This window comes from Phalacrocorax carbo, chromosome 1, assembly GCF_963921805.1.
Source record: "Phalacrocorax carbo chromosome 1, bPhaCar2.1, whole genome shotgun sequence".
Lineage (NCBI taxonomy): Eukaryota > Metazoa > Chordata > Aves > Suliformes > Phalacrocoracidae > Phalacrocorax > Phalacrocorax carbo.
This window is the reverse complement of record NC_087513.1, coordinates 86,613,481-86,638,471: the sequence shown is the minus strand read 5'-3', so window position 1 is coordinate 86,638,471 and position 24,991 is coordinate 86,613,481. Positions and strand designations below refer to the sequence as shown.

General features: G+C 47.3%; 2 protein-coding genes across 5 annotated transcripts in view; both read left to right on the top strand.

Moving 5' to 3' along the window:
• Positions 1-16,200, top strand: part of CASR (calcium sensing receptor) — an 80,604-nt gene extending 64,404 nt beyond the window's left edge. For all 4 annotated transcript variants that reach the window (XM_064465045.1, XM_064465027.1, XM_064465035.1 and 1 more), the window contains 3 exons: positions 4,863-5,093; positions 8,878-9,001; positions 11,895-16,200. In XM_064465045.1, coding sequence (XP_064321115.1) covers positions 4,863-5,093; positions 8,878-9,001; positions 11,895-13,345 — 1,806 coding nt within the window. In that variant the 3' untranslated portion in view covers positions 13,346-16,200. The remainder of the gene's footprint in view (positions 1-4,862; positions 5,094-8,877; positions 9,002-11,894) is intronic.
• A 1,271-nt stretch (positions 16,201-17,471) lies between these two features.
• Positions 17,472-23,676, top strand: LOC104039579 (cystatin-B). Its single transcript, XM_064464915.1, has 3 exons — positions 17,472-17,635; positions 22,140-22,241; positions 22,953-23,676. Exons 1-3 carry the CDS (start codon positions 17,570-17,572, stop codon positions 23,079-23,081), a joined length of 297 nt encoding a protein of 98 aa, XP_064320985.1. The 5' UTR covers positions 17,472-17,569; the 3' UTR covers positions 23,082-23,676.
• Positions 23,677-24,991: the final 1,315 nt, after the last annotated feature.

Genomic DNA, 24,991 nt, shown 5'->3' with positions numbered 1-24,991 from the left:
AAATAAATGGTCAGTTCTGACTAATCACAAATGAGATCTTCAAGCTTGAACAGGTCCTTGGGTGGCTCTGAGTAGCAGTCAAAGAAGCAAATACACTGTTAGGAACAGTCACCCTGGAAAAGGGACAGAGAGGAACACAGAGTGCCCTCAGGCCAATTTATTAACCCCTGGTGCATCTCACTTCAATGTCATGTGCCGGTGTCAGAATGGATGAAGCAGACTGGGAAAGTTTGGAGACAGGTCAATGGAACAGCTTCTGTACAAGAAGCAGCAAAGTCAGATAGGGCTCATCGGCCTGGGAAAGAGGTAGCTGAACAGAGATCTGACACAGGTTTGTAAAATCCTGCGGGGCATGGAAAAGGTGACTAGTAAATGACAGTTCTTTGCCTCTTCCAACATAAGCACAAAGGGCATCAAAAGAGATTAGTAGCTGCTCTGTTCCGAGAGGCTAGAAGAGGTGCTTTTCTCATAAAGTATAGATCTCCTTGCTGTAGGAGACTGTGGATGTGAAAAGTCTGCACAGGGGCAGAACACAAATGTGCAACATCATGGAAGAAGTATCCACTGTGGGTTATCAAATACAAAGACCTTTGGCCCAGGAAGCCACTGAGCTGCAAAATGTGTGAGAGTATTCTGGGGAAGTATCACATCCCCTTCTACTCTTGTGTAGGCATTTGCTGTTGGCCACAGTCAGAAACAGGTCCTGGGGAGATGGGCTGCTGTTCTGACCTAATACAACTGTATTTATGTTATGGTTTTATGATCCTTCCATAAGAGTGGAAACCACATGACCCAGAACATCTAAGCTGGATAAAGCATAGGATGCTATGTGGCTGGGAATGGCCTTACCAGGAATAATGGGAGGGTAAAATAGAGAGCAGCTTCCAAGCCCTTTCTGATAATAGGTATTTTAATTAAAAGGCATTGCAATTCAACGTGGAGCCTGTGACAGAGGAGAACAAAGAAGGAGGAATTACAGAAAGAAGTATCTGAAGACAGCAGCTTGCAAAATTCTCTCCCCACAGGCTTCCACCAGCTGCCAACAGTGTATTAAAGCCGTGAGGTCAACCACGCACCCCTGACACATGCTCTTGCCCTCGCTGAAGCAGGGTCTTTTAAGTCTTTGTGGCTTGGGTCCTGGGTATTTATGTTTCTATCTTTAGTTACAAAACACAGTGACACATTTTTAACTGTAAAGCCTTTAGCTAATCATTGATAGACCGGTGCCTATAAAAGACTGATGCAGTTATTCAGAGTCTACAACTTCCTCTTCTAAAGTTTAGTGCTTCTATATTTCTTGGCTCTTTAAACTGTATTTTCATCCTGTAGAGAGCAGAACTTGTATGATATACAGATAACATCCTGTTATTTTCTTACCATCTAAAACGGGAACACATCCTAGCAGTCATTCAGTTACCATTTCACAAGCTGCCCCTCAGAAATTTAGACTTGAAGGCAAACTTTGATATTTTCTGGAAAGAGAAAACGGGGTTTGTTACCCCTGCTGCCCCTCCATTTGGGATTTTAAATAAGGAATGTGTCTTTCCTGCATGAACTGTATATTCAAGGACTGTATTGCAGCCAGTCGGAGGAGATGATTGTCCTGCACTACTCTGTGCTGGTGCGGCCTCACCTCAAGAACTGTGTGCAGTTTTGGGCGCCACAGTACATTATGGATATAAAACTACTGGAGAGTGTCCAGAGGAGGGCCATGAAGTTGGTGAAGGGCTTAGAGGAGAAACCGTACTGGGAGCAGCTAAAGTCACTTGGTTTGTTCAGCCTGGAGAAGAGGAGACTGAGGGGAGACCTCATTGCGGTCCACAGCTTCCTCACAAGGGGAGGAGGAGGGGCATGTGCTGATCTCTTCTCTCTGGTGACTAACAATAGGTCCTGAGGGAATGGCAGGAAGATGTGTCAGGGGAGGTTTAGGTTGAATATTAGGAAAAGGTTCTTCACGCAGAGGGTGGTGGAGCACAGGAACAGGCTTCCCAGGGAGGTAGTCACAGCACCAAGCCTGACGATATTCAAGAAGCAGTTGGACAACGCCCTCAGATATGGTGTAAATTTGGGGTTGTCCTGTACAGGGACAGGAATTGGACTTGATGATCCTTGTGGGTCCCTTCCAACTCAGGACATGCTATGATTCTATGATTCTATGAACTGATACATCTGGGCTCTCCTGCTCCCCAGCTATGGCTGCATAGCTGAAGCTGCTATTCTGTGCCTGGGGAAAGACAATATTAGGTGCAGATCAGTGCTTTTATATGAATATTTACCTGCCAGATAGAGATATCAGCTCATAGATGAAATGGTTTATTAACTGAATCCTCAGGTGTAGTGCATGCGTGAGACCAAGGAAAACATGCTGCTAAACTAACCCTACAACCAGTAGCCAGGGGTATGTATTACTTCCTAAGAAGCCTAAAGTCAGAAAATAAGGCAAAGGAATAGACTAATTGAGATGAATGTTATGAAATTAAATTTTAAAAAATTGCATCCAGGGAATCCAGAAGTTTCTCCACCGTTCATCTCGCTGACCGTAAGACCAGCCAGCCTCCTGCTGCTGCTGCAGGCCAGGAGAGGCAGAACTTGAACTGAAGAATCTTCAGTATGGCTCTTGCAAGATTGTCTCCTAATGCAGGTAGTAACTAATCAAGAAGTGCAAGGTCTGCACCTCCTGCCTATACAGATAAAAGTCAACCCAGCAGTGACACCCAGTCAGGATATCCTAGTGTCTGTCATTCAGCAGAGTGCTGCAGTGCTGCACGAGAGTGCGATATTGAGTTAGAGTGAGGGCAAACAAGGCATTCATCTCAACATAATGACACGAATCTGATCTGGATGTCAAAGCTGCAGGTGTCACCCTGTGGTAGGTGCTAGAGCCTGCAGAGGAACATGGGTTCCCTCTTGGGACCTACACTGCTGATGGACAAGGTTCCTGCTAACATGTCCAAGATTGCAATCCCACAGCAGATGAGGCCAAATTGAGTTGATGCAGTACAGACATCACTGTGGATCTGCAGACCCTGTCACCCGTGCTGACCTCAGAGCTGCTTCTGCTCTGTTCTCGCTGTTCCCTGATGGAGCTGGGCAAGTAGCATCTTCCTGGGTTGCCCTCAGAGCTGAGGGGGAGGAGAGGAGAGCAGTCTCCTCTTTTCTTCCCTACAGCAGGCAATGCCCTGGCTCTCCACAGCAAAGTGCCAGAGCACAGCACCTTCTTTTGCCATGTCCATCAGTGGGTGAGGTCTTCCAAGGACAGGTTCTGGGTTTTCAGTGAGATCGTTTCAGCTGCACACCTTATGGGGAACCTGTTCTACAGAGGAGAGCCAGCAGAGGTGAGAAAGATAGAAAAAACTCCCACCTCTGCCATCTCACCCATTACTCAAAGGCTGAATACTGTGGCAGTATTTTTTATGTACTTCCATCAACATCACACAAAGCTGAAAAGGTATTGCCAGCCATGTCCTGCGTAGTGCTACTATGATTTTTCCAGACTCTCTCAGGCTGGCATTGATATAGGCAGTGAGAGGAGGATGTCTCTGTAGCTCTGGGGATTTTTAACTTGAGATAGGAGGATCCCAAAGGGAAACAGAAAAATGAGACAATTTAGCAAAACTGACAGGAATTAATGAAGTGATTCTGTTGCCCTGTCCCTGTGTTTCCAGGTGAAAAGGATTCAAAAGTATATTGTCTGTTTTATGTCTGTGGGGTGAGTAGGGCTCTGCCTGTCCAGACAAACTGATTTCATTTTGGTTTTTCTTACATTTTGCCATCCAGGATTGCATGTTTGGGCACTCGCAGGTGAAAGAGAGAGGACTGGGCTTACAAGCTATCACAGGTGCTAGAACCACAGCAGCAATGATGCTGCAGTGGTCTAGGGACAGCTGACAGCCAGGTGCCCTCAGAGTCACCTCAGTTTTCTGTAGATGAGCTCTACAGAGAGACTAACTAAGAACATCCATTAAATGAGGAGAAAAAAAAACTTGATAAGTGCACAAACCAGCAACTAACTTTTGAAGAAAAATATAATGTGGTGTTGCCAGTATCATCTTTATTTCATGCTGCAGTTTCTTTGGTCTACCTGTCAGGCCATCTAAACTGTGAATTTTTCAACTGCAGTTGTCTCTGGTATTAACTGCTCTTGTCCACAGCATATGACAGTTTAAGGCATGAGGTGAAAATGACAGGGCTCAACACATGAGGACAGACAGAATGTGATTACTTGAAACTATGCAGCCAGGAGACAGGAAGCAAAAAAAAAAAAGCGGTATGAATTCTACAGGCCTGCCATATGGTGAACAAGCTTGATTTGCTGCTTTTTACTGAAGTGCATTGGCCTTGGGGTTTTTCAATCAAAAGCCAAGTTTGAACTGTTTTTCAAGCATTCCTGTTTCTGAATGATTGATCATTCAGAGATGAGCAATACCAAGTGAGAGCATTTTTGCAGAGTGCTTGCAAGAGCAAGGTGAGAGTGATGCGTGGGTGACTGAAACACTTCAGTGGCTGCTGCCACTTCTGTACCCCTGAAGAAGAGCTGTGGGCTTGCAGACGTGGCTGGAAGGGACCAAAGAGGAATGCTAAAAGGCTGATGGGGTAGTAGCTGATAAGCAGTGTGTTACAGATGACTGCCATCCACCCTGAGGGCCATGTTACCTTGTGCTGTCTACAAGGTTTGTACAGGCTTTGTGTGTGTGCGTGTGAGGTCTATGACAGAAAGCCTGCTACTACTGCAGTTAAGTGATTTCTAGGAGATTAAGGACTGTAGTAAAGTGATTATTTCCAGTTTTGTCCCCGTAACAGATGTGTGCTCCATTAGGGTTGCGACACGCAGACATTCACAGTCTCTCTCTCTCTCTCTCTAGGTTCTCAAGCATCTGCGCCACTTAAACTTCACCAATAACATGGGGGAACAAGTGGATTTTGATGAGTTTGGGGACCTGGTAGGGAATTACTCAATAATCAATTGGCATCTCTCTCCGGAGGATGGCTCAGTTGTCTTTGAGGAGGTTGGACACTACAATGTTTATGCCAAGAAAGGGGAGAGACTCTTTATCAATGAAAACAAGATCCTGTGGAGTGGATTCTCTAAGGAGGTAAGAGCTTAAATTCTCACAGTAATGTTACCCAAGTTTCTGCAAGCTGAAATTTGAACTAACCCTGCACAATCCTGTATTATTGCTTCATGTCTCACTAAAAGATGTATACATGGTGTCTGCTGTAGTCTTTTACACCCATGCTACAGAATTCTGGAAATAACAAGGCAGCTGCTTCTTCCCTCCTATACATTTGATAAGCCTGGGTATTAATGGTTTAAATAATGCCTTTTTTTCTGGCCCAAGTAGATAGCTTGGAATTTTGCAATGCTGTTTCCACAGGATTAGAAATTCATTACCCAAATCTGGTTGTTGACTAAGTCAAGCTTTCTGAGCTCAGTAGTTTCATTGCTGAAAATAGCCACCTCTTCTGCTCTCAGTATCTCTATCAAGAAGGATCTCTTCTGCTTCTAGTTAAATTCGCAGCTATTTCTGCTGGTTTTACGCTCCAAGTCCCAGAGCCTTCCACACACCCTTGCCTTGCAAACCAAACAGAACAACCCCTGTCACTTACCAGGTTAACCTGGACATGGTGCTAAAATAGTGGGAGATGCCAGTGCCTGCTACCTTTTTTTAATCTACCAGAAGGTTCTTGTGCGGTCTCAGAAGTATGTGATGTAGCCACTGACTTTAGTCAGGCCTAAGTCCTGCTCCATTTTCTTGCATATGTTAGATCTTCTCCGCATAACTGTATCATCACTAGCAGCCAGGGCTATGTCTCCCCCACATGATGGGAACACGGGACAGGGATCTCTGGACAAGAGCCCCGTGAGCTGCTGTCATAGCTGGCAGCATCCCCCTCCAGCCTAGACAGAAAACCTGGCTCCCAGAGGGGGTACTGAGCGGGTGTCTGGCTTGTGGCCTGGGAGGTGATACAGGAAGAGTTAGCTTGGAAATGTTGCTGCTGCAGGCTGTGCTGCAATGTTTAGACATGTTAAATGAGCACCTGATTAATGAACAAGACAATTCACTTCCAAGTGATTATTCACATTGGCCAACAGACCAGGTAACTGCTTCTGCAGTAGCTACACTTGCCTAATATACTTATACCATCAGTTAAGCCTTATCTTTACTCCATATACCCCAGTTTCACTTATGGTTTAGATCCAGAGCTCTCTGAAGGAGGCATGGGCCAGGCAGAGCATGCTGCAGCAGAAATACTGAGCTCAGGCTTTTCTAAGCCCAGCTGGAAACTCTGAGCCCAACTACAAGGCGAATTAAAAACCCCTGGTATTCTAACACCTTCTTCTGTTCATTCCAAATGCCACTGACACCTCTTCCAACAGGCAGGGTTTTTATTTTATCTTAAACTGAGTAATTATGTTCTCTTGGTCTGAAATCCTCCAACAGTGCAATATTTATCTTCATTCTCTGTCCTAAACTGTTAAAAATGTAACTGGATGTTGCAAAGTGTCATGCCAGGGCATGTAAATTGTGTGCCAGTGGAGGGGTGTGTAACGTCTGTCTGTTGCAGCTTTTTTTCCAGTTTATAGAGTTTGAATTTCTTCCAGATAAAAGGCACTGCTCAAAAAGAGTAGCCAGTACTTCACTCATTGAAGTCTTCTATCACCCTGTCACCCTCAAAAAGATTAAATTTAATTAATTTTAACACAGGAACTTCAGCATTGGCCAGACTTGCAAAAGAACAAGTTAAAGAGTAGGTAAGACAGATAGATTCATTTTGGCAGAACTTGATGAAATTCCCCACAGAATACTTAAGAAGGCAGCCAAAGCAATCTCAAAAGTACTAGCAATTCATCTTTGAGAAATGTGGAGGATTGGTGATGTCTCAAAGGGCTAGAGGAGGGTAATCATAATACCTGTTTTTAAAAGCAGATATAGGAGAGCCAAGGGAATTACACACAATTGAGCTGAGCTTCAGTAACCTAAAAGACTTGATAAAAAAATATTAAACAGTTTATAAACACTTAGAGGATAATAAACTGATAAGAAAAGACAATGTGGATTTGTCAAGGTGAAATAATGCCAAACCAGTTTCATTTTCTTCCTTGGAAGCTCAATCAGTTTAGTAGATAATGGGGAAGCAGTGCATGACGTCAGCTGAGCCCTTGATTCAGCCCTGTTCAAAATCCTCAGGGACAGCCTAGGGAGAGTTGGTCTAGACTGATGAAGTCCTCTCGGTGGGTGCACAACCTGCGGAAAGACTGTCCCAAGAAATAGGTATTAACAGCACACTGTTATGAACAGCAATAGGTATTAACAGCAAAGAGCGCCTCAAGTGGGGAGCTGCAGGGATTTGCCCTGGATATGTGTCTGTCCAATGAATTATGCAGTCCTGATTAACAGCTTAGAAACAGGGTTCCCAAACTGTGCTGCAGCTGTCCTTCAGAGTGGTAGGCAACCGCAACTGCTCTGAGCTGCAGGTGAATCCCAGAATTACAAAATGGGCATCTCCACACAGGAGTTGCCACTACAGAGGGCTTGCATAGTCCGTGACTGAGATCAATGCCTGCGCACAGGCAATTGCCAAACCACATCCCGGACTCGCTGCCTAACACAGCTCCTCACACAGGAGTTTCCTGGAGATCAGCACTCAGACTTGGCAACAGGGAAGGGTTCAGACAGGATTTAGATCCTACAGTGAGGGACGGGGAAGAAGGGGATGGAGGTTCATTCCTTTCCACATAGCAGCAAACCTCCAAAAAGGTGAATGGAGGCTTCCAATTAGAGCAGCCCTTAGGTATGTACAGATCACGGCACTTTGGTGGCAGTGGAAAGCGTAGGCTTAACTCCTCTGAGCTGAGAAAGCCATGTTCTGTGTCAGCTCTCTGTCCTTAATTTAGCTGGGAAAAGGTGAGCTCAACCTCAGGCTGTGCTTCTGTGTAAAAATGGCCCAGATTCCACTTATTGTGCTGAACGCCCTGTTATCAGTGTGCATTAAGCATGTGGTGAGCATGCTTGTGCAACCACTTGCTGCTGGTATATGACCATGCCCAGGTGGACTCACATCCAGCATAAATACACAGCCAGCAGGTGCCATAGCTCGTCATTTGCAGCAGCAGAAGTCTGGAAGCCTAAGTAACCTTTCTGATGGAAGTTCAGGAACATCAGGAATGATCTGTGGGCTTTACAGGTCCCTTCCATGGATTTAGACATGGAGGACCTAAGGTGTACTTCATGTGGAGGTGTCCTTTTTTGGATCTTCATATAGCTGCTGATTTGCATCTTTAGATGCTCAGTGTTCTAAAAAGAGGACCTTCCTCTCCTTCATATGAACACTCCTCTTGTTTAGTTAATTTACATTTTATGTTTCTGGGTTGGAGAGGCTCTTCAGAAGGACAGGAGGAAGTGGGCTTCAAGGAACTCTTATAATTCCTATAAATCATTAGAAGTCAATATGCAACATATGGGATTGGGGATCAGCAGTCATAGCCCATCATCTCCAAGACTGACTCAAATTCCTGCCAGTAGAGATTGATTGTCTTTTCTTTCAACCATCTAATGATTCTTTTCTGGTACATGTATCATGGGTCACATACAAATTCACAGTGCCGACACACAGTAGAGATTGCAGAGATCTGCTGATCCTCTCTACCATCCCCTGAAGTGATCCTTCAAACAAATATCACTGTAGTAGGTTGGAAAGAATGATTGTACAAGATGTGTCTGTTCTGTGGAAAGAATAAGTGAGCCTCTGAGGCTCTCCAACCAGCATGCTAATCAAGGAACAAAACCCTTGGGGACTAAGCCCAAGGTCCTGCTGTAGGAGGGCTGTACATGGGGCGCTGTCACCATGAACCCTCCTTGGGCTCTTTTCTTGCAGGTGCCTTTCTCTAACTGCAGCAGGGACTGCCTCCCGGGCACCAGGAAGGGCATTATTGAGGGAGAGCCCACCTGTTGCTTCGAGTGCGTGGACTGCCCCGACGGAGAGTACAGTGATGAAACAGGTAATACCCACAGAGCTGCTTTGGGGTTTGCAGAGGACCATGCAAGCCCTCTGGGCACCATCTGCAGCCATGCTGAAGTCGCTTCCCTGCAGTGCTGAGCTGGAGGCTTCTCTGCCATGAGGCTTCACAGAAAGTCTGGAGGGACTTCTGAAAAGCTTACAGAAGTTGAGTACTGTGGTTCTCAGGTCTTGACTTCTGCTAAGTCTGCTTGTCCCTTCTGCTCTGAGTTAGGAAAATTAAGCCAGAGAGCTTGAAAAAGGACTTGCATATAAGAAGCCTCTCAGGCAGCCACATGCAAACTCCCTTGCACTGTAGCAATAGCTTTTGTTCCTCTAAAAGCCTGGAGGAAGGAGACACTCCCTTCCCTAATCCTAAATTCTGTAGTTACCTGTCTGCTTTTCCTCCTGTTGTCAGGGTTTTACTTCATGCTTTACAAAGAAATAAAGTCCATTCCATCCCTGACTTCACAAGCAGAGAGGAATATTTCCCTTTATGGGGTCACCAACCACAGCTTCTGTTGATGACTGGCACTGCAAGAGACCAGAATCTCTGGGTCCTGTCAAACACCCAGTGACATCTTTTTTGTTGGTTTCAGTGGGAGCTTGGATAAAGCGGCCCAGGTTCTGCAGTGAAGGGGAAAAGATAACCTCAGTTTTAGAGTTGGTTGAAAAATTATGGATTTCCAACACCGTTAGTGCTTCCTCAGTGTTGGGCATCCCCAGGATAATGAAGGCAAGTAAACACTTTCAGAACAGCAGTATCCAGAACACTGCAGAGCGCACAGGATCTCCTCACACCCCCTCTGGCAGCACTGGTCCCAGCACATGCTGCAGACCTTGCCTGAGATGAAAACATCAGTAAGCTGCTTGCAAGACTGAACAAGTGTACTCCTTTGGGAGATTCTAATTTGCATCCTATCAGACAGGAATGATGATTTTTTTAGCATGAACATATAGTACTACAGGATGTTTGGGAGCAGCGCTGTTGAATTAAACAGAAGCCATTCTGGTCATATGGGTCTTTTGGTGTTTTTTCACAGGATTTTGGGAGCTGGCACTGGTGTGCTGGTGAAATTTGTGGGGCTGAGGGAGCAACTGCCTTCTTACTCCACCGTTTAGTTTCCTGCTGCAATTCTAGCTGACAGTAATGGTCTTTATTTACTGTGCTTGCCAGTTTTATAGGTGCAGAGCGCGGTTTTACAACCAGTCTTACCCAGCTGAGACAGCAATGCTACTAAAGGAGACAATCTGTCATGTCCTCTCCCAGCTGTTTGCTCCCACCCTGTGTCTGGGAGCAGTGCCTGTACCCGTGCAACCAGGAAGCGAGTTGGATCAGGCTCTTGCAAGGTTGAGTGTCCAGCTACAATGAGAACCTGCATGACCTATAGTGCTAACACAAAGGAGGGGGCAGGAATAATCAGCCTTGGGGAAGGAGGGAGATCTGGTTTACTCCCTTCAGTGGCAACACATTCTCTAAGTCAGCTCAAGATAACCGTGAAGGCACTTTGTTAGGATGCAGTCCTAAATAGCTACTCCGTCTCTTGTAAGGGTGGTTGAATTCCCTGCTACGTGAAGTTCATTCTGCCTTGCCTGCAGTTTGCAATAGGCTTCCAGGTAAAAGGCAGAAGCTGAATGGATGTCAATGACATGACATGTGGCGATGGGAGCTTCTGACCAAGCTTTGCATCTAGTGCAAGTTTTTCACATGAACAGCTTAGGTGAGGCAACCAGTCATTAGGAGAGCAGTTATCATATCAGGCTCCTCCCTCCCTCCCTCCCATATCAGGAAGGAACAGACACTCCCTCTAACCACTCCCGCAGAATGAGAGAGCTTGAAATCCTCTGCCCTTGTTAGCTGGACATTCCTGCCTTTCTCATTGGCATCAGCCTGTGCTCTGGGAGCTATGATCTGAGACTCTGCCCATGCTCAGGTGCAAAGCTCAGAGGGAGGTTGCTGCTAAAGGGGTTTTCTGAGTGTTTGTTCCCAGAACTCACTGCAGCCCATTGCTATCCCACTGGAATTCCAAAAGCTGAGGTAGTTTATGACTGGCAACTCACTGCTCTCAACCCCCTTCCACTGCCATCAAGGGAATCATGACCCTCCCCACTGAAGCACAAGACCCATTTGGGTTGAAGAAGAAGAGCAGAAGCAGCAGGCCCTTGCCTTTTGATCATGGCAGCTATTAGAGACATATGTTGCCATTCCAATAGGTACAACTAGTTTTATGTAGAGGGAAGAGATGGAGGCATCAGTTTTCCCTTTGCAGGTATCAGTGGGATGCTTGGCTGGGTGTGGGGAGAGGGATATCGTTAAGACACATCTTCCCCTGATGTTCCAACATGAAATGAGAGTGTGCTGGGAGTCAAGGGCATTGCCTGCCTTCAGGGAAGAGCAATTTAAACACTTCTAAGACTCACCTCTGTGGAATATGAAATAGGCTTTCTAAGCACTTAAGGAGGCTAGCATGTTTCTAATTGTCTGTGTTACAGAGACAGGCAGGATGTTTCAAATTACGATAAAAGTGAGAGGTACGAAGACAGACAGTAGACGATAAAAATGAAGGAACAAGAAAGAGAGAGGGACAGAGCCTACATAACAGCTGACAGCATTCAAAGTTTGCAAAGTTTTGCCAGGAAATGGATTCCAAAAACATAAGTGCAGGGGCAGGAGTATTTTTAAGCTGGAAATAAGCACGCTTTGTGTTTTGCTATATATCCCGTGGGAGGTTGGTTGTTTTAGTGTAAAACACTCTTAGACACCAACATATGATTCTGGTAATCTGCAGGCACCTGAAGGGAATACCCCATGTATTTAAGGTGAAGGCTGTTGCGTAGCTGCCATGTATGTCATTCCACATTTCAGCCTCTCCCTCCCCCTGTCACTTCTTTTTCAGATGCAAGTGCCTGTGACAAGTGCCCTGAGGATTACTGGTCCAATGAGAACCACACATCGTGCATTCCCAAGCAGATCGAGTTTCTGTCCTGGACAGAACCCTTTGGGATTGCTCTGACTCTCTTTGCTGTGCTGGGAATTTTCCTGACTTCTTTTGTCCTGGGAGTTTTCACCAAATTTCGCAACACACCCATCGTCAAGGCCACAAACCGGGAACTGTCCTACCTCCTCCTCTTCTCCTTGCTTTGCTGCTTCTCCAGCTCATTGTTCTTCATTGGTGAGCCTCAGAACTGGACTTGCCGTCTGCGGCAGCCAGCTTTTGGCATCAGCTTTGTCCTATGCATCTCTTGCATCCTGGTGAAAACGAACCGTGTCCTTCTCGTCTTTGAGGCAAAGATCCCCACGAGTCTCCACCGAAAGTGGTGGGGCCTCAACCTCCAGTTCCTCTTGGTCTTCTTGTGCACATTTGTGCAGATTGTCATCTGTGTGATTTGGCTCTACACAGCCCCTCCATCCAGTTACCGAAACCATGAACTGGAGGATGAGATTATTTTCATCACCTGCCACGAAGGCTCCCTGATGGCCCTTGGCTTCCTCATTGGCTACACCTGCCTCCTGGCAGCCATCTGCTTCTTCTTTGCCTTCAAGTCTCGAAAGCTACCTGAGAACTTTAACGAGGCCAAGTTCATCACCTTCAGCATGCTGATCTTCTTCATCGTCTGGATCTCCTTTATCCCTGCTTACGCTAGCACATATGGCAAGTTTGTCTCTGCCGTGGAGGTGATTGCAATACTGGCTGCGAGCTTTGGGCTCCTGGCCTGCATCTTCTTCAACAAAGTCTACATCATCCTCTTCAAGCCCTCCCGCAACACAATCGAGGAGGTGCGCTGTAGTACAGCTGCCCACGCTTTCAAGGTGGCTGCCAGGGCCACGCTGAGACGGAGCAATGTGTCGCGCAAGCGCTCCAACAGCCTGGGGGGCTCCACCGGCTCCACGCCTTCCTCCTCCATCAGCAGCAAGAGCAACCATGAAGACCCTTTTCCCCTACCTGCCTCTGCCGAGCGGCAGCGCCAGCAGCAGCGTGGCTGCAAGCAAAAAGTCAGCTTTGGGAGCGGCACAGTCACCCTGTCGCTGAGCTTTGAGGAGCCTCAGAAGAACGCCATGGCTAACAGGAATGCCAAGCGCAGGAACTCCCTGGAGGCCCAGAACAGTGACGACAGCCTGATGCGGCACCGGGCCCTGCTTCCCCTGCAGAACAGCGAGTCCCTCAGTGCTGAGCCTGGCTTTCAGGCAGCTTCCAGCCCGGAGACCAGCTCACAGGAGTCAGTGGTGGGAGACACCAAAGAAGAGGTACCAAGCCCTGAGGCAGAGCCTTCCCTGCCATCAGCTAACTCCCGAAATTTTATAGGCACTGGAGGTGGCTCTGTCACAGAGAACACAGTACATTCCTAACAAAAGAAGATCGTGAAAAGCACACCAGCCCCCAAGAGGAACTTGCTCACCTCTTGCTTCTGAATGGGAAAGACAACAAAGATGCACTCCTGTGACACAGTCCCACCACACCTTACTCTTAGCGCCAGCAGGGTAACAGATGTGCCTCCAGAGGAAGGACTGTGTCTGGGGAGCCTTGGACTGAATTTGTGTTTGCTTTATCAAAACCAGGACATCTCAGAAGGACAAGTGAAGATTGCCTCTGGTGGGGCTTAAGCAGAAGTCTGCATGCTGCCTTGCCTCCGTAAGCTTTTCCTGCCAGACTGCAACTCAGCTGACTGTGGGAGGCACTAGGCAATTCCACTATACTCTGCTTTTACATCTATGTATAATATTCCTCTTTCCCACTATGTATAATACTCCCTCTTTATCCAGTATATGTGATTTGTAACCATGTGCATCAGGACTCTCAGCTCTACAAAAGCAAGGTACACGGTTTCACTTGGGTAAAGCATGGTTGTGGGGAAAATAAAAAAGCCCCCAACATCCTGCATGCTATGTACAGCCAAGGGTGTGAACATGTAAAGTATTTAATGAGACAGAGCGCCCTGCTATTTATATTTAGTAATGTCCCAATCTCTCCTTTCTGCCCAGCAGGAAATATTGGACAATACTCTTCATAGACTCCGTTGCACTAGACCAAGCTACTAGGTTCCTACTGGTTTCTTCCAGCTGAGGTAGCTTTACCTCCAGCCTGCCTGCTTTGGTGGAGGGGCAGAACAGCTTGTAAATCCCCCCCGGAGAACGTTGCGAGAGCACAAAGAGATGTATCCATGATTGATTATGTCGCTAGTAGTTGTATGCTTAACGAAGTGTTGCTGCTGTAATATTCCACATGGCATACATGGCTAACCCTTTCACACCATAGTCAGTGTTGTGCTTTGCCATATTAATCTGCCTCACACCTACACAGAGCATTGCGCTAGTCGTGACGATAGTGGTGGGCCTGATACAAAGCAAGTGAAACAAGGTGAAATGGAGGAGTTAGGGATGGAGAAATAGCCCCTAAATGTGTTAATATGATTGCAGGAGTGGGTGAATATCGGAAGTGTGTGTGCTGGTAGCTGACTGGATGAGGAAAACACACAGGCCCGGGCTCTGAGACATGCACCCAGACAAAGGGATAAATTAGCTATGTTTTGGCTCCTACAGGCCACCTACTAGGTTATCTCCCTCCAGGCCCATCTTGAAGAGACGGCACCTAACACAGGAAGGGCACAGTGCACCTTAAGAGAAACAGTAAGGACTTCGGCAAAGAGCGTAGCACAACTTCATTACTCTTGACACTTGTCCCACTCCCCCAGAAGCAGACATAAGTGCTCCTGGTTTTGCAAGGTATGCCTGGTTCCTCTCTATTCACGCTGGCAAGGTTGGAAATAAGAGAGTTGCCAGAAGAGACATTTATTGCAGCCTGATAAGAGAAAAAGCACCCCTCGACAGCCAGGCAGGATGGGGTAGGGTTAGGTTGCAGAACTTATTTCCCTCTTCCCAGATCCCGTGTGCAGGAACAAGCGTCTGACGTGAAGACGTTGGTACCCTCCCTCATCAGATAAGAAGGTAGTCTAGGCCACTGTGGAAAGGCAGACAGGCCTGCAGCTTAGTGCGAGCAGAGACGAAAGGGCCATGTGAATGCACTGGGGAAAATAGCACAATTCTGTTTTTACTGTTTTTGCTTGTTTGTTCTTTTGCCAGGGCAGGCAAATAAAATTTACAGGTGACATTACTGCATAAAAACTTTGTTTTGCCACCTCCACTTGTTGCTGACAAGGAAGAGGAGTTTTGGCTTAGAAGAGCACAGTGGAAGTCCAGACATCAAGGAGCATGCTACTAAGACAATTTATTTTAACCCTTTTGTTGATCTGTTACATTCACCTCAGAGTGGGCTCAAATTTTAATTACAACATATAAGAACCAATCCAACTTTAACCATAAGGCCTCCAAATCACAATATTAGACTAAAGCTATTGCACAGCTGGTTAAAAGGGAAAAAAAGTTTGAAAACACAAATCCCTGTGGCCATAGTTTTGGAAACCACATTGCACCCCTGCTCACTGCTTCCGAAAAAATAAGTGCCTTCCCCAGCCTGCTGACGGTGGCGTCTAGGCTTAATTTAGGGTACAAAATTGAGACCTGTGGTCTCCTGAGTCTAAATGCACAAACGGAGATGGGCACTAGGTGGCGGAAGAGACTTTAAAAAAGTACTTCGGTATGGCCCGCACTCCTAAAAATTTCAGTAGCCAAATAATTTTAGTGCTAGTAAGTCATTCCTACGGGCCAAAACCAGTACAGTAGTCCCTGAATAGAAGCTGACAGCATTGAAAGCATAGAAGTGCTTAATGAATGACATTAAAATGACACAGGATACAAACCAAAGGCACTGCACAAATACAGGCAACATGAGAAACAGAAAGTCACTACTGGCTGCCTTGTTTGGAGAACAATGTTCACTGGCTATGCACACAGTGCATAATGTTGACATTTGGGTGTTTTTCATTCTTTGGGTGGTTTTCATTCTTTAGGTGTTTTTCGTTCTTTACATCTGCTTGAAAGGAATTTGTACCCTGGCACACAATGAGGCTCCAACAGCTGCCACAATTTTGTAGCAACAGACCAACAGTGCTCGACTTGCTAGGGAACCCCCATCCACCCTCACTGCACACATACCCTGAGCTCCAAGCCTCGAGCTCCACACGCTGTGTGAGAGCTGCTGTTGCAGCCTATTCTAGTGACACACGCACGCTAGAAACAAGGAAGTTCAGCAAAAAAAGGACCCCTTTTATGAAGGTGATTTGCAACCAAACCTTTTATCCCATGCACAGAGGAGGGTATATATTCTCATCCTGCCAAGTCCAGGAGAAGAGACAGTTTGCTCAGGCACCTGTCCGAAAGCCTATCTGTGTGTCACACAAGACGATACTGATGAAGGCAAGTTGGGTAACATCCTTCTGTTGAAAGCTCAAGCCTGAGAATCTGCACCAGCATGTCCCACCAGAGGCTGCCCACATGAATGGCTGCCCCACACCCCTCAAAAACCTACTGGACACTCTTTGCCAATGGGATGTTTCCTGAACCATCTGGTGGAGAAGCAACAGCAGTGGGGACAGAAGCAAAGAGCATATGAACTGTGTGGTGGGATTTCCCTTGGCAAACTTGGCTGATGGGCAGGGAACTGTACCAGTGACGAGCCTGATCCTTCACCCCCGCTCTGCTCACAAACCCAGCAGAGCATTTATTTGCATTTATTTGCTCCCCACAGAGGACAGAGATGATAACCAGGGGAAAGAAATCCTTCTTCCCCATTCTGTTTCATGCTTCTCACCACAGCCTCCCTACCAGTGGAGGAAGTCTATTCAGTATGCAATACCAAGTGCTGTTAAATTTAGGATTATATTTACCAAATTTACCAAGGGATGCTGGAAAGCACGGGGACGAAGGTGGGTTTTTGTTGTTGTTTTTCCAAGGAATCTGGATGTTTAAACTGGGGGGGAAATTTAGCTAAAGACCTGAACATTCAAACTTGAGCCTCACCAGGGGCTTTTCTCAAAGGCTGGATGATTCACCACAGCCTTTGGTTTGCTGGCTGAGGAAGAACAAAACCAGCCTGGGGGAGGGAACAATGAACACAGTGACCGAGTGATGGGAATAGCGATGGGGACGGAAACTTTCCACACTGCTCAAGTGAACATGTCATGTAAGTGATGGCTGCTGGAAAACATGACGCTCTGGAAAAGAAAAAAGCTGCCACTCAGGGCAGCCCTGTCCTCATGCAGGCCTCTCACAGAGGCGGCACCTGCCGAGGACAGGCTGCAGATCTTCTGTGGGTCATCCTGCAGGCAGCTTTTATTGCAACCCTTGCTTTTAGCTTTTTAGGCGGCGAGCAGACTACGGGACAGGCAGGTTTCTGCCACGCCCGGAGACAGCTGGTCCCACTGTCCTGTACTAAAATTTCCCCGTCCGAGACCCGTCCCTGGGCCGGTTGCTGCCTTTGCGCCGGGAGCGGAGCACCCCCGCCTCACAGCTCGTAAAACCCAAACGCAGATTTGAGGCCCTGGGCTGGGCCCGGGCCCGGGCCCAGCACCGCCCCCGCCCCGCCCCGCCGGCAGGCCCGGCCCTGCGTGAGGGGGAGGACGGGAGCGGTGGGGAGGGGAGGGCAACGGAGTAGAACGGAGAGCAACGGGTGCCACCATGTTGTGCGGGGGTACCTCGGAGGCCCGCCCCGCCACCGAGGAGACGCAGAAGATCGCGGATGAGGTGAGGGCGCGGCGCTGCGCCGGGGCGAGCCCCGGGAGGGACTCCCTGAGCCCGGGAGGGGCCTGGCGGCGGGCGCTACCGCGCCCGGGGCGGGGCGGCCCGGCGGGTCTTCCCGGTACCCGACGCTTCTCCCGCTGGGCCCGGCGGTGCTCTGGGCCTGCTGGTGGTGCTGGCGGCCCCCGGCCCTCCCTGTGGGCCGGCCTGTGCGGGGACGCACCGCAGGCTCGGGGCTGGGGGCCCGGAAGCGTTTGGCCGTTGTTCCGCACAGCTGAGCGCCGAGACGCCCTTTCCTCTGCCCTCAGTCTAAAAGCAGGAGGGCTGGCAAACTGTGGGGGCGTAGCGAGCGGTCGCTGGCCCTCTGCAGCCCTCCCTGTGTCTTCTTGGCCTTGTGAAGTTTTATTGACTTACAGGCAGAGCAGGTTCGGTGTTTTAAGAGGGCGTTTTAGAGGGATTTAGAGAGGAACACAACGTCGAGTACTCAGGGAGAGCCACAGCTCTGTGTGTGGTGTGCTACCTACCATCCCTGCTCTAAAAGGTCAGTTTTCTTGAGCCTGAGGAAGGAGCTCAAGAGGTTCTTGCAAAGTCTCAAGAGGTTCTTACAAAGTCTGAATCTCGTAGCTGCTTCTGTTTCTGTTTGTTGAAGGAATAAGTAAGAAAACTTCTCTGCTGCTTCTGCAACTCTAACCACTGCCAGCTCGAAATCCTGATGCTACTTCAAGTAATTTATATTGTGCCAAGTGACAGGCCAAGGGGCAATGGGCACAAGTTGGAACACAGGAAGTTCCGCCTTAACATGAGGAAAAATTTCTTTACTGTGAGGGTGACAGAGCAGTGGAACAGGCTGCCTGGGGAGGTTGTGGTGTCTACTTATGTGGAAATATTCAAAACCTGCCTGGATGTGTTCCTGTGCCCCCTGCTCTAGGTGTGCCTGCTCAAGCAGAGGGGTTGGACAAGATGATCTCCAGGGATCCCTTCCAACCCCTACCATTCTGTGATTCTGAAATTACTTCCCATGTTAATGGAGCATATGCTTTTGTTGTAAAAATACCCATGTACAACTAAGTCCTTTCAAAGCATGCGGTCTTGTTTCAGTCATGGAGACTCAAGTTCCTCTTGCTTTTTGGCTTTATCAGCTAGGGTGTGTCAAACCAGTGAAGAGAGAGGAGGGACAAGCTCCAGCTTCTTATGCTCTTTGTCATTATCCGGATTTGTGCCCCAGGCTGCAGCAGTTTCTAAACGCACACAGGGCACCCAAAGGCACAACAGTCATTGAAATTAAAGTTTAGCTTGTAGAATCTGATGATTTTGCATTTTAAAAAAAAAAAGTGCATCTCCTGAGCACTAACCTGAGTCTGCAGTAATGAGTACATTATTGAGATTTGCTGAGGGAGTCACAATTATTGTTTTGACCTAAAAAGGCTTATATGTCGCGTTAAAGATGGGTATGCCATTAATGTTGCACATGAACTGAAAACTGGATTTGTTTAAAATCCTGAATTTCCATTCTGTGGCAGGCTGCAGTGGTTTGGTAGTCCAAATATAAGATGAAGAATAAAACCAAAACCCATTTGGATTCAGACAGGAATGGAATTAACCAAAAATCTGGCATTTTCATTTAAATCACCTAAGTATTTCAAAATTTGTCCAGCTTCTTCTGACTGCCAGCTTAAATTACTTTATTTAATGAAATATGCATGGTAAAACCCCAAACTGAAATTTGCTCACACAGTCATGTCCATATCTGGGCTACAGATTGTGAAGGAAACATTAGTTTTCTTAAATCAAGGTAGACTTCTGAAATTAGTTCGCTGAAAATCAAATTTTTGTGGAGATTTGTTAGAGCCTGCCAGTTTGCTTGCCATAAATGCATTTCCTGTTCCTGCTTTTCCAGTTCTTGCCTCTATTGTATTGTTTCGCAAGAATCCCGTTGATGGCCAAACATCGCTTAGATTCGTGGGCCCTGGCAAGTACTGCTGCTCGCAGAGAGCAGGTACAATGTGAGACAGAGCAGGACAGCTTCACTCCGACAGTATACCTGGCTTAAGAGTCCCATAGGAACTGCCTCTCCATGGCAAGGATTTCCATATAGGCCTGTTCAACCCTTGGCTCCTCATGGGCAACTGTGCAGAGGTTAGTCAGGGTGATTTTGAACCATCTGTTTTTTAGTAACTGCTCTGGGAGTAAGCAAACAGGCCATGCAGAACAGTAAAGAGCATGACAATTTTCAACCCTGTGATTGAATCACAGGTTGTTTTGGTGTGAACAGACTGCACCTCCTGTGAGCACGGGGTCAGCAGCCCCTCGCTGCTCGCGGCTTCGTCCAGTCAGGTCTTGAAAACCTCTGAGGATGGAAACACCACAGTTTCTCTGGGCAGCCTGCTGTACTGCGGGAGTGTCATCAGGGGAAATGTTTTTCCTGATATCCAGTCTGAACTGCCAATTTCAGTTCATGACCATTGGGTCTCATTCTTCTGCCCCTAAGTAAAGGGCCCGGCTTCTTGTAAGTACCGGAAAGCTTTCCTCAAAATCTTCTCTTCTGCCAGCTGAGCAAGTTCATTTTCTTCCTCTCCTCTCCTCACAGCACAAGTGCTCCAGCCATCTGTCCTCATGGTGGCCCTCTGCTGAGCTCCCAACAGTTTACTGACATCTTTCCGGTACTGGGGGCCCAAAACTGGACACAATGTTCCTACTGTGCTCTAACAAGTGCCAAGTAAAGGGCCGTAATCGCTTGCCTCTGTCTTCTGGCCAGGCTCCTGCTGATGCAGCCCAGGATGCTGTTACCTTCGTTACCACCAGGGCACGGTGCTGGCTTTTGTTTAGTGCACCACCCACCAGGACCCCCAGAACTAGACCACGATCATGAACTAGCAGGGTGGGCTGATAGCAGGTCTTTCAGAGAGTATTTCTCTCTCTGGGCTCTCCCTCCCCATACTGAATCAGGATGCCCAGTTGTCACATGCTCTGGTGAGTCACTGCCATGATAACACCCTGACAAGCTTGCAGCCGCATGTGAACCTGAGCTGTCAGCAGTCACAGAGCTGAGTGTTCAGCTTTCTGCTAGTAATACAAAATATGCTGAGCCGGGGTGATTTTGAGACCTAAGAAACCAACCTGGCACAGGTTTGCTAAAGGAGCACGTGACAGGATGGGGTCAGTGGGATGCTTGTGTCCACCCTCTCCCCTGCTTCTTAAAATCTGTAATAGTAGCTCTAGTGATGAAAACTGACACCACTTGCTCCATCCTCTTGACTCGGGGGAAGGGGAGGAGGGAGGACTGAATCACTGTGCTTTCTGGGGCTGTGCCCTTCCTCGCATCCTGGAATGCAAAGTTGTTGGCTGCGCTTTGATTTCCATATGGGAGAAAATACGCGTAGAAAAGCATCCAAACATCATTATCTTCTGACGTACCGTTCATAGCCCGAGGAATTGTAGAGGTGTTACCTCTGAAAGATGATGTGCAGTATGGTCAGGGCTCCCAGGGACAAGACGGTCACTGATGAGCTGTCTTGGAAAGGCGCCAGAGTTTGGTCCTGTACCTTCTCAGTGCTGGACAGGTGGGAGAACATGCCCTGTTGCAGGAATTGTTTCTGTTCCTGCTTCACTCTAGAACACCTGAGCAAGGGCAAACTGGCACTTGTTTTCCCCCAAGGAAGCACGTGGAACTCAGGCAGGAGAGCAAATATATTTATTCCCCTTGAATTTAGGAAGAAGGGGAAGCACACCATATAGCTGGGAAGAGAAAATCTACTCATTGCTGGTACTGTTGCACTGGGAGTGGAGGGAGGGTGACATAATGAGCTGAGCGGGGGTGATTTTGAGACCTAAGAACCACCTTGTACAGTGCCTAGGAATGCTAAAGGAGCACGGGACAGGTCAGGGTAAGGCCAGCAGGAGGTAAGGCCTGGGTAGAACTGCGCTTGCAGCAAGGACTCCCAAGGCTAATTCATATTACTCTTGTGAACAAAGCCTGCTTTTTACGATATAGCCATGACGTTCTAGAGAGCCAAAGCATGGGAAAGAAGAGCTGCAACTCATCTGAGCTCATGCCTCCCCACAGGGTATTGGGCAAGTTATTCTGACTCCCTTGAGCACTGGTTTTGCACGCTGGAAACTGGGATGATATCTCAAAGGGCTTTTTGGTTCTGTCTTAGCTACACAGGACAGGAAGGGAAGCTGAGACATCAACAGGGCAAATCATTTGTCAGAATAAATCTTCTAGAATACCCATGCAGTTCTCTGTTGGAGGCTCCAGACTTGGTGTCAGTCTGTGACAACTGAATCACACCTCTGACTTGGCTTTGCTGCCTGTCTAGATTTCTGGTCTTGCTTTAACACAAAACATTATTCATTTTAATCTTTTAAAAACTTGGAAAAGCAGGAACTTTGTGTCTGGGAATTGAGCAGCAGTGACCTGGCGGGTACAGAGGCACGCTCATAGTGTGGGCCTGAAGTCCTAAGTACTTGAATCTTGCATCAGTCTTAAATAACCTATTGTTTGCTTAAGGTGAAGCCTCAGCTAGAAGAAAAAGAAGGGAAAACATTTGATGTCTTCACTGCAGTGGAGTTTAAAACTCAGGTGGTTGCTGGAACAAACTACTTCATCAAGGTAGAGGACACTGGGCAATGGGATTTTTTTTTCTTTTTAATTAATATATAATATTTGGAAGGGTGTTTTTTTTCTTTACTTACCCACAGAGAGATGCTTATGATTACAACCTAAGAAAAAAATACCTGGGCATTAAAAAAAAAAATCCACCCCCACCTCCCAGCTCACCTCTGTGACTGTCTTAAATGGAGATAAGAGTACTTCCCCATTTTCATTACTTCTACTTTTCAGTTATTTTGTGAAACTTGGTTTTGGGGATAACCACACATCTGTGATGCTGAGCACTAACATTGCATTAGGTGAAGTCCAGCTGCGTAATGACGCAGTGCAGCATCAAACCTGCACTGACTCATCCTGTAGCGATGCCACGCACAAAACCAAGCAACTGTGATCAAAGCACGGAAGCGCTGCTTGTGCCAGATAAGATTTTTAGAGCGTTTTGCGTGTAGTCGCTTCTATGCAACTCCGATTCCGTACCCGTCTATTTGCTATCTCAGGCACAGGGAGGATTAACAAGCATGGTAGGACGAGGTGGTATTTCCACAAAGTCGGGACTCACGGTCTGGTTTAAAACAAGACCACACACCTGAGGTGATGGTTTTTCTTACCACCTCTCTGCTTCTCCGTCCTCCAAACACACCAATCTACACCATCCCTCCTGCTGAAGGCTGCTGTTACTCTGTGGAACTCACTGGTTTTCATGCTTTGCAGGTCCATGTTGGCAATGATGAGTTCATTCACCTGCGGGTGTTCAGAAGTCTTCCTCATGAGAATAAGCCGCTGAGTCTCCACAGTTACCAGAGCAGCAAGACTAAGCACGATGAACTGGCTTATTTCTAGCAAGCTTATGTTGTGCATTTCCTTAAGGCTTCTTATGTGCATTTTCTGTAGGCTGCAAAACGTTGATTCCTGTGCCAACAGCGGAGAAAAGGAAGTGTCTGTTGTTAACCTTAATGCTGGAGAAAAACAGTTGCTTTTATGCCACTCCCTTCCTGTGCAATATCTAAATTTTAGAGTCACGTGGCTCTGCTTTCACCTACGCTAATGCAAACCCAAGTAGCTGCGCTGGCTTCAGTGCAACTTGACCAGAACACTGTGGCTGAGTCCTGTTTGTGGACTGCCCTGGCCTGGAAACTGAAAGGAGATTGGCACTCATGTATTTGCAGGAAGGACCAAGAGGAAAACCTGAATCTTTGCTGTGCTGTTTTGCAGCTGTGAGTATATCTGTAGATTTAAATTGTACTATGTATTTTATTGGCAACGACCTGAGGAGAGACTTGAGCTGAAGCGATTCTGAAAGCGAGAGAAAGAGGGGAGTGATGGTCTTTTGAAACATTCCCATGTTTATCCTTTTGCAGCAGTAGGCTATAACGTCCAGTAGAGGGTGTATGAGTTTAAAAAAAAATCAACAGAAAAAACAAAACCAACCAACCAACCAACCAAACAAAAAAAAAGATAAAAGAACAACTTGCTTATTTTCTCAGTCCTAGGGAAAAGTCCTGGAAAGGAACTTGAGCCGGACAAGCATTTCTGCATTGTTAACAATAAATATTTCTCTTGAGTGGAGGTGGCGTGTTTGACTGGTGTTTCACTGTTCTCTTTACTGGTTTTCAATATTGGTTATGTTGCTCAGAGTTTTATTCCATGAGTGTTCTTCATTATCCAGATAACCTTATGTTTATTTTGTATTTTAATTAGAAATACTTTACATTAATCTGGTGAGGGACAAGAAGAGCTTCTGCAGGTATGTCAGCAGCAAAAGGAACGCTTAGGAAGGCGTGGGCCCTCTGTGCTCAGTGGAGCAGGGGACCTGCTGACAGAGGACACAGAAATAGCTGAGGCACTCAATGCTGCCTCTGTCTGGGCCATTAGTGGCAGGACTTGCCTTCAGGAATTCCAGGTCCCAAAGAGGAGTGGGAAAGGCTGGAGAAAGGAAGACTTCCTTCAGCAGAGCTGGACCAGGTTAGGGGAAGACTAACTCAAACTGGATTTAGACAATGCCTTGTTTCATTAATTTGGGAGTGGGGCAGGGGTTGCTGCACTCTGAACTGAGAGGAAACGGCCCGCTTCTGCCTGACGCTGCTGCATGTCCTTGGCCACAGACCCAAGAAACAGCAAGCAGCTTTGAGAGCAGAGGGGATGGCAAACTTACACACGTTATTGGGCTTTTTTGTTGCAGGTGTGCTCTGTGTGAACGTGTAACCAGCATTGCTTAGAAGGAATCTGTTCTGTTTCCTGATTATTGGGGTGGGGGAGTATAAACTCTGCAAAACCCTGCTTTTGCTTTTATCAACCCAAAGAGTGCCCCCCACACACACGCACCCCCCAATATGAAATAAAGGCAGGACGTACCGCTGGCTTATTATGGCCCGTCCTCCCGCTCCTTCAAGGAGCTCATTCCTGCCTCCCCACCCTGGTCCCATACGGTGAAGCTGCACTTAAAAGGGGGGCGGACACAGCTTGGCTTCTCCATTGCCCTGTGCCAGAAACCAGCTGTCTGACTTTCTGAGGAGTGGGCAAGACCCCGTATCTAACGCGCTTAAAGCAAACCCAAGAAGCCACATGCTGAAGTACGTAGCCTCTTATGCCTGAAGCATACTCAGGAGGCCCACGTTTTGTCTTCAGAGGATGCCTGACTCTTTTGGAAAGAGGAGCTGAAAAGGGTGTGCTCCGTCTTGCACCTATAGTACCTCAGGTGGGAGGAACAGCCTTGAATAGTATTTCAGACCTACATGAGCTTTAGCCATGCA

Excerpts from the sequence above, each read along its gene's own strand:
- LOC104039579 (XM_064464915.1), top strand. The coding sequence starts at position 17,570 with ATGTTGTGCGGGGGTACCTCGGAGGCCCGCCCCGCCACCGAGGAGACG. Across the intron at positions 17,636-22,139 it reads CGCAGAAGATCGCGGATGAG|GTGAAGCCTCAGCTAGAAGA; the intron begins GTGAGGGCGCGG and ends TGTTTGCTTAAG. Across the intron at positions 22,242-22,952 it reads GAACAAACTACTTCATCAAG|GTCCATGTTGGCAATGATGA; the intron begins GTAGAGGACACT and ends CATGCTTTGCAG.